This window comes from Brachycentrus maculatus, unplaced genomic scaffold (genome assembly GCF_059751285.1).
Source record: "Brachycentrus maculatus isolate JH-2025_06_01 unplaced genomic scaffold, ASM5975128v1 h1tg000374l, whole genome shotgun sequence".
Taxonomy (NCBI): domain Eukaryota; kingdom Metazoa; phylum Arthropoda; class Insecta; order Trichoptera; family Brachycentridae; genus Brachycentrus; species Brachycentrus maculatus.
The window spans coordinates 1,050,179-1,058,852 of record NW_028281123.1 but is presented as its reverse complement, the minus strand read 5'-3'; the positions used below and the strand labels follow the sequence as shown (position 1 = coordinate 1,058,852).

The window sequence follows — 8,674 nt, the reverse complement described above, 5'->3', positions numbered from 1 at the left end:
TAAGGGAATAATTAAGATTAAATATAGTGTTTGATTTAAATTTATGTATATTCATTCTAAGCCACCCTACTCATTGCCTGATTTATTAGTTCTTGAATTCACTTTTATAATGCAAACTCTCTGTATCCACATCTCGACATGGCGCATGCAGCTAGCTTTTAAGCAATGTATCATGACAATGTAACATTTGTTTAACCAAGAATCCAGAATCAGTAAAAATGCCTATGTTTTAAAGTGGAGACTGACTGGAGCATTTCGTCGTAACATAACGTCGTAACATTGCTCGCGCATCAGCGAGCATCCGAAGCTATGGATGGAGCGCTCGGCTCGCTGTATTGACTGCCTGAATGCTAGCATCGTAACATGTTACGTTACGACGAAATGCTCCGGTCAGTCTTTACCCTTATGATTCGGCATACCATCTACTAACTTTTTTTTATGACTTTCTGTCTGACTTTCCTATCAATAAAATAGTTTGTGTTAACAAACAACTTTAGAAAAATAACATTTATATTTTTTTAATCGTGTAAGTACGAATTCACGTAAGTTGAAATCACGTAAGTAAAAGACTTACTGTACTTGAATTTGGAACTGCGTAAATAATACTGGATTGTAATGATGCTGCTGCAGTATTATCATCGTCATAAATTGTCGTAAATTATTTCATTTTATGTATTTCTTTATGTATTTAAAAATATTTATTCATACTTGCTTAGTTTGTTATAGATGCTTCAAAGTTATTAGGTGGGTAAATACTTTCACCCCCGACTTGAAAACACCTTAAATTATATTTAACATGAATAATTTATGAGGGCAACACCGCCTTCAGTGATTCTCCAATTTCTTTTGCCGGCGTTCGTTGCTGAAGTCTCGGTAAATCCAGTAATAGTCAAAGAATCATCATGGCAGATGAATATTTTTACGGTGAGTCTTTCTCGACATTAATATATCTGTAACTTAAAAAACGTATTTTCACAATATCGCCCATACTTTTTGAGATTTTCACTGTTTTCCTTGGGCGTCTCCTGTAACCGGCAAACTCGCCATTTTTGTAATGGCTTGGGTTCTTTTGCAAGTAAATTGAAAGTGTCGTGTGAAATACATAACGCGAGTTTATTTCGTCCAATGATACCACGTAGTTTATTTTACGTCCATTTGTTGAGGCGTTTAGCGTTGCCTTATTGAATTACGACTCTAAAAACCCCGCCATTTTTCAATCTCTCGTTTTTTGAGATTTCGCATGTTTGCGATGATTTCAACGGTTTTGAAAGTCGGTTTTGTGAATTCGAGGGCCGCAAACGATAATTTAATTAGATAATTCAGAGTTTTACGCAAATATAATAGTCTGGGTAAATTGCCAATACGAGCATGTGGCGCGTTATTTTGAATTGTGTGGACGTCAATTATTCTGTCTGCGCAGTATTGCTTCAAACATGTCTCTTTACCCAACAGTTCTTTGTTTTACTTCGTAATCTGCATAGCGGTTTACGTATTTTTATAAGACAAAAATCTTTCTGTTTACTTATTAATTAATTAAGTAATTACCACGCGCTTGTTTTATGACATTTTCTGACATCATTGCTATAAAACTACAAGTCAAAAATGACAAATCAACTCGACATTAAAGCTGTAGGGTAAAATCAATAAAATTGTTTTCCTTTTTCAATTTTATGCCTCATACTCATACTCTTTTATTTTTGTCTTGTGTGTAATGAGTTCAACATTAGTCTTAATATCCATTTTCAACCATTCTGCCTTTTAAAAATAAATATATGATAATTAACCAAACTTTTTAAAATAACATGTGCTTTCAAATGTTTTTTTTGTTTACATTGTCAACGTTTGATATTGCAGTCTAGCTACTATTTTCATTGCTACCCTTGTTCTAAATGAAGCCTCCTTTACATAAGTTATTCTTCTATTTTAAACAGTGTTAAGTTATCAGTGTGAATTAATTGCCGATGAATATAGTTTTCCTTCAAATAAACCAAACATATCAGGTGTGTCCATTCTTTAAGCCTAATATAAAAATAAGGTATTCAATTACCTATGATAAGTTTTGTTTTGTTTTGTCCGCCTCCGTAGTGTAATGGTCAGCATGGTCGCCTACCGTTCTGGAGGTCCCGGGTTCGATTCCCAGGGGGGTTTAATAAATATAAGTGATTTTTTCACTCTAATATTTATTCAATATTACACTGGACTGGTACCTGAATTGGAGGGCTGATCACCTTTCCTTCATGTGTAATCGATCGAGATAATACTGCGTTTATATGAAGCAGTGCCCTGTGCACCATTGGGGTGCGGTAAGGGATTTATTATTATTATGATAAGTTAGATGCTTAAAATTACTTGATTGAATCAATTGTAATTTAAAAAAAAAAAAATGTATTATTTTGACGGGAGTCAACATGGATTTCCACAAAGAGGATTTGTTTTTTTAAATTAGGTATTTATTTATATATTTTTTGTTAACACAAGTTATTGTTTTATTTTTTATATTACGTGTATATAGGTCAGGTTAGGAGTCGAAATAATCGGCAGGTATGTATGAAATGATGTATGAACGTGAAAGAGGCGAAGAATGTGTGCAAAGACCAAAGTGAAGTGAAGAATGTGGGGTTCTATTCTCTCTGTCTACCCTTGCGGCGATGCGGCGTGATGGGTAGTTATTTACGTGTATTTATTTATTATTATTGTTGCTTCTGTGGTTAGCGTGTTTAGCTACCATGCTGGAGGTCCTGGGTTCGATTTCTAGGGGAGGGGGGGGTGAAAATAAATTTAGTGAATTTACACTCTAATATTGATTTAATATTACCGTGGACTAGTCCCTGAAGCGCGGGAGTGATCGCCTTGCCTTTATGTAAGTAGCGATCAAGATAAACACTGCTTTTATATGATGCAGTGCCCTATGCACCATTGGGTGCAGATACGGGTTAGAAAAAGTATCTATTTATTATGATACACTTGGATGGCTTGACTTTGGGCAATGTTCTTCAGTTCTTTGTACACGTTGCGCGTGGCAATGAGGATAGCTTGGAATGACTGTTTCTGGAGGGGAAGAGAAGGAGAGGAAGATCCCCACATGATGGACCGATCAAGTTAAGACAGCTGCAGGCACCTCGGTGGTCTGGGGCGCTGCAGCGCAGTCAAGGGATAACTGGGGAAGAGGTATTGCTTCCACAAGGGTCACAACCCTCAGAAAAAAACCCTTGTCGAAGCAATGCCTCTTCAAAAATGACTAAGATAGAGAAGATAAATAGCTTCCGGTATGTTGAACAATATCATTGGATATTGATAATTCCATGTGTTTTCCGAAGCGGGATTCTTCTACACCTTTAGCAATAGGGCTGTCCAAACTCAAAACAAAATAAGGGTCATATTTTTGTAGTAGGTTTTTTTTTCACCTTTTTGGACTAAGTAGATTCTACTTAGTCCAAAAATGCAATAAGAACGTACTACAAAAAAATGTCCCTTACTGTGTTTTAAATTTAGACAGCCGAATAGTTCTTGCATATTTTAGATTTTTGTATGTATTTAATGTTTACGCTTTAAATTTTTTAGTTTGTAATGTATAAGTTAATTGAAAATAAATAAATAGTAATTAAAAAAACAATTTATGATGTAAACAAAAAATATCAGATAGGCATCCAGATTGGCAGAGACATATTGTAAGTTGTGGTGGTTATGATGAAGTTATAACGAGGATTTTTCCGATTGCAGGAGTGACCCTGACGGAAGCCAACAAGACTGAGACGTGGGACCCGGAGATCAAGACGGAGGAGTACCCTCGCACCAACAAGCTGGTCATCCGGCAGGCACTCCTGGGCCAGGATGCCGGGGCGGAGTTCAACGTCGTGCAGGTATATAATATTCCCATACAATCGTCTTATGATGATGATGATTTTTGTCAATTTTGACATAGGCTAGTACGGCAGGACTTCTATTATTCGAACGTCAAATTTTTACCCTCTGTTCGGACTAGTGGAGTGTTCGGATTACAGTACAGAGAATCTGTAGGGTATATCGTGGGTGGTACTGGCAAATAACGTTTATTCGAAAATATGCAATTTTGACTTAGTGATACATATTACGTTTAAAGTTTTCAATATTCTTTAAACTGGCAAAATACATTAAGTAGTTTAAAATGTCATATATATGTGGGTCTTAAAAGTAAATTCAACTTTCAAGATTAATAGCGGGTATTTTATTTAGGCTAAAAGTTTTAAATAACAATGATAATTCAAACAGTGATTTTAAAGTTAACGTTTTTTACACAATACTGATTAAATAAAAGAAATTGTGAAATTTTAAATGTGTTTATTCAACTTTTTTAAAGAAATCAAATATTTTAGTTGGTTGAGATTTATTTAATGACAAGTAAAAAGCTCTGTCTCGCAATTTACGAAAAAGCATCTCTCTGGCACAAAAATATTTACTCGGTCAGCCCATTCTAGGCGTGTATTTAAGTCAGACACCGCACTTGAATGGGGAAATGCTTGCTTCTGCTTCAGCTTGAAACATTTCTTCACTTTCGCCGTCACATTCTTGGTTCTTGCATTATTTTTACATCGTCATTTCCGCTTTTAAGAAGCGCGAGAGGGATGAGTGGGTGCTCGGATTACAGAGGTGTTCAGATTAGAGGGGATTCAGATTATAGAGGTCCTGCTGTAATTTGATTAGTATTGAGACATACGAGAATATGTGCTTGGGGTTGCTATGTTTGTTCTCAAATGAAAATGCTCTAGGGTTTTACAATAAAAACAATAAATTGATTCAAAGGAAATATTATAAAGAGATACAAAGCTGTGAGTAGCCCGTCTTTCACATTATGCGAATAGGACTAATTTAAACATATGAAAGTTGTTGAAGAATTTGATTTTTGTTTGTATTTGTGAGCAGAAACTAGCTTTATCACAGAAATTGTTACTCGACCCAGAATTAAGCGGGCTGGGCACTTGGCTTACCTTATTCAAATCAATGGTTCTCGCACTTTTTCGGTCTAGCGCCCTTATTCATCATTGCTTTTTTTTAAATATGCAATTTTTTAAAATATATTTAATAATGCTGCTAGAGGAATGTCCCTCACAAATTTATGATTGCCCTATTTTCCGTTTCCTCCCCAGTACCCCTGTTTTATTCCCAAGAATCTAGCAACCTATCAAACCCCTTTTAGAGTTCGCTAAATCCATAAACAAAACTCTTGCAAAAAATAAATTCAATGAAATTATTGCTATTAATGCGAATGTCATTCCTGTTTCTCGTTACTTTAGGGTAGTGTTAGCAAAACTAACAAAATTACCTTAGAACAGAAATTCCTTAAAACAGGATAAAAATATGGAGTGAAGCAATCTAAAATGAGCACGATAAAGCAAAATGATTAATAATAAAAAAAACATATGTAAAAAGAACTTCACCGATAAGACACAAGGTGCAAAAAGAAATAATAATAAAAAACTTGTCAATTATGTTTATGAATTTTTAAATGACTGTATTTATATGTATTATGTACATATATTGCAACCATGAGCTTCAACATTTGTTTGCGATTTCTTTCTCATTATTTCTATTTCCATATACGCACATTCTATCAGTGTATCGGTACATCTAAAGGTGGGGACTGACCTCCACATTTCGTCGTAACGTAACATTCGCGGCGAGCATCTGACTTCGGATGGAGCACTCGGCTCGCAGTACTGACTATACGAATGCTCGCATCGTAACGTGTTACGTTACGACTAAATGACTCCGGTCAGTCCCCACCTTATGTCTAGTCTAGAAGCAGTTACATTTTCTAGAGGTAAAATTAGACGCAGCAGTTCTATTGCTCACGCAACGTTCAGTATGATGATACCCCATCTACCAATCTGTCGGGATTGGAGCACAGACCGTCCTGGTCTCCCTGCTCCGCGTGAACCTCCTGAGGCATTTGTCTGACTGAGTTGCCAAACTCTGCTGTGTGTGTGTGTGTGTGCGTGTTGCCCCGCCTCCCGGACTCACCCGCCGGTGTGTTGCAGGTGGAGACCATGTCCATGCGGGACACGGTAAAGATCCCGGTGGCGGTGCTCAAGGCCGGCGAGAACAGACAAGTGAGACTAGACCTGGAATTCCCCGATGCGCCCGTCACCTTCTCACTCATTCAGGTATGTTTGCGTAATGTGCCGATGATAAATGTATGTGTGTCAGGTTGTGGTCCTGTGGTTACTCTTGAATCAAGAGTTCAAACTCACTAATACAATTTGATAATTATTTTTAATATTGAGCCGCTTGGGCTCACATAAATAGTACGAAATTGAAGTATTTTTCCTGGGATCTGATCGGAGAATAAGCAAAATGATATCTTTGTCATACATGAATTAATATTAAAAAGAGATTTCTACCCTGAAATAGTAAAAAAAAACTTTATATTTGATACAATGAAAATATTATAAATAAAATAAAATCCAAGATCCATTTGTGCTTCTCTCTACCTGCAAACTGGTGGTGAATTGATAATGCATGTCTATTATTGCTACGGAGCTAACCTGTCTAAACTTAATGTAAAAATATTTCCAGGGCAATGGACCGGTACATTTGATTGGCCAACACCTCCTGGGAGCCCTCGTAGAAGAATTTGAAGATATGGACGACATGGAGGAAGAGATGATGGACGAAGAGGAGGGAGATGAACCTCACGTAAGTCTGAGCACTCGACACTCGCGCACATAACTCGATATACCACCTAGATGTAGATTTTGTAATGCATACATGATACTCGGAGGAGAGCTGATAGTTTACCAGGCGTAAATATCCGCTCTTCCTCGTAACATAGACTAGTCGGTTTGTCTAAATTCCCCCGTATTCCAGTCAGGGTGATGACACCTATACTACTTAGTGTTGAGCTAGGCTCGGTGGCCGTTCTGGCCCGCCAGCCTACCGAGATAACCTCGAGGCATTTGTCTGACTGACTGAATACCGCTCCGTTTGGCACCGAAACCGATTAGCTCTGAGCGGAGAGTTTGACGCGCGCTAAGCTTGGTGAAATTTGCAGGTTGATGCAAAAAAGGGGAAGACCGCGGACAAACGCAAGAAAAACGAGGTATTGCCGAGAGTTTGCGTAGGTCGAGAGGTGTGCATGTATGGGGGCGGGTAGTGGTGGGCGGTAGTAACGGGAACTCTGCTTGCAGGATGACGAAGACGAGGACGAGGACGGGCCCAAGAACAAGAAGTCGAAGCTGTCGCACAACGCCAACGCCAAGGGCAAGGCCCCCGCGCCCAAGAAGAACAACACCAAGAAGTGAACCCCCTCCGCCGACATCTCACCGACCTTCGGGTCGCATTACTTTAAGCTTTACGCGGTTTTACTGTCGGACCCGGAGACGCGAGGCGCGACAACTAGTGTATTATTTTGTGCGAGCGAATGGTGACCGGTTGAACAGTGAGAGAGCTATTTAAATCTAGGTGTGTAATGTAAGTAAGATAAGTGTGTCGTTTCCCGATTCCCGCGGCCGCTCCGTACAGCACGGGACGGTGCGGCGCGCGCCACTTCATCAACTCATCCTCTTACTGTGTTAGTGATATATTATTTTTGTAATATCCGACACCGCGGGTCCGATCCGGTGTTGCAACACTCCTTCATTATGTCTCATTCATTCCTGATCGTATTTGGAGAGATCGCTGATGTTTCCTTTCTAGGTTTATTTATAGGTTTTGATTGTGATTTTATTTGTTTTCCTTTTACTTGGAACAAACTACTTAATTATGAACCTTCTGACTGTAGATGGGAACTTCTAGTGGATCCACTATGTTTGTTTTGTACATAATAACATAAGATAACAGTAACAATAAACAATCTTTTCTAAAAAATTTACTCTTTTTATTCATTTCAAACTTTTATAGACTAAGAAATTAGTTATTTTGTAGCAACCAATGTTTAGAAGGATAAAAGTAAGCAGTTTTTGTAATAAGCCAAGTAAGCAATTGAATAATGTAAGGTGAATAAATTATATTTAATGTATGGAAAGAAATTATGTAAAAATACTTGCCATAAAAAGTGCTTGTTATCAAATAATAATAATAAACTATGCATCAAATTATGTAGTCACTTCAGGGGATATGCATAAATTATATTTATGTTAGTTTTAAAATGATGTTTTATTTACAGAGGAAACTGCTGATGTATTAATTAAATGAGCAAGCAAAAAATATACATGCAATTCTGAGAAAAATTACCGGCTTTTAAAGGAATGTTACATTTTAATATGGTAAATGACAGTTAAATCGGGAAGCTCTGCTCAATTTCAGACCAAGAATCTATTTTTGTTGGTGCCATTGTTCCCAGAAACTTTGTAAATTAACTCACGAGTAGGTATAGGCTATGAAACTTAAAAATGTTGAAGCCTGAGTAGGATCGTGATAAGCGGTGTTGCATAAGCCATAGCTAGATTTCAGAGTCACTTGGACGTTAGGTAATTTAAAAAAAAAACATCGGCTGAGTCTAGGGCGGAGTAGAGCCTCCATATTACATATTGCACTTTCTTCTCGGTCTTCTTGGGCTGAAGTATGGCCAAGATGTTTGGCAGGAGGTCTCCCCGAGTGATGGTCACGCCGGAGAGCAGCTTGTTCAGGTCTCATCATTACAAATGGTCAACTGCAGATGGCAGGGGGTGATCATGGTCTTGTTGTCTCTGGTAGTGTT

General features: G+C 37.8%; 1 protein-coding gene across 2 annotated transcripts; it reads left to right on the top strand.

Annotated features, from left to right (window-relative positions):
- Positions 1 to 823: 823 nt before the first annotated feature.
- On the top strand, positions 824 to 7,316 carry LOC148303295 (nucleoplasmin-like protein). Of its 2 annotated transcripts, XM_088270182.1 has the most exons (6): positions 824 to 924; positions 3,721 to 3,860; positions 6,015 to 6,140; positions 6,553 to 6,672; positions 7,028 to 7,075; positions 7,164 to 7,316. In XM_088270182.1, the coding sequence occupies exons 1-6, from the start codon at positions 903 to 905 to the stop codon at positions 7,275 to 7,277; spliced, it is 570 nt and encodes a 189-aa protein (XP_088126308.1). In that variant the 5' UTR covers positions 824 to 902; the 3' UTR covers positions 7,278 to 7,316. The 2 variants fall into 2 exon arrangements, with proteins under 2 accessions (XP_088126308.1, XP_088126309.1); XM_088270183.1 differs by lacking the exon at positions 7,028 to 7,075.
- Positions 7,317 to 8,674: the final 1,358 nt, after the last annotated feature.

Excerpts from the sequence above, each read along its gene's own strand:
- LOC148303295 (XM_088270182.1), top strand. The coding sequence starts at position 903 with ATGGCAGATGAATATTTTTACG. Across the intron at positions 6,141-6,552 it reads TCACCTTCTCACTCATTCAG|GGCAATGGACCGGTACATTT; the intron begins GTATGTTTGCGT and ends AAATATTTCCAG. Across the intron at positions 6,673-7,027 it reads AGGAGGGAGATGAACCTCAC|GTTGATGCAAAAAAGGGGAA; the intron begins GTAAGTCTGAGC and ends TGAAATTTGCAG.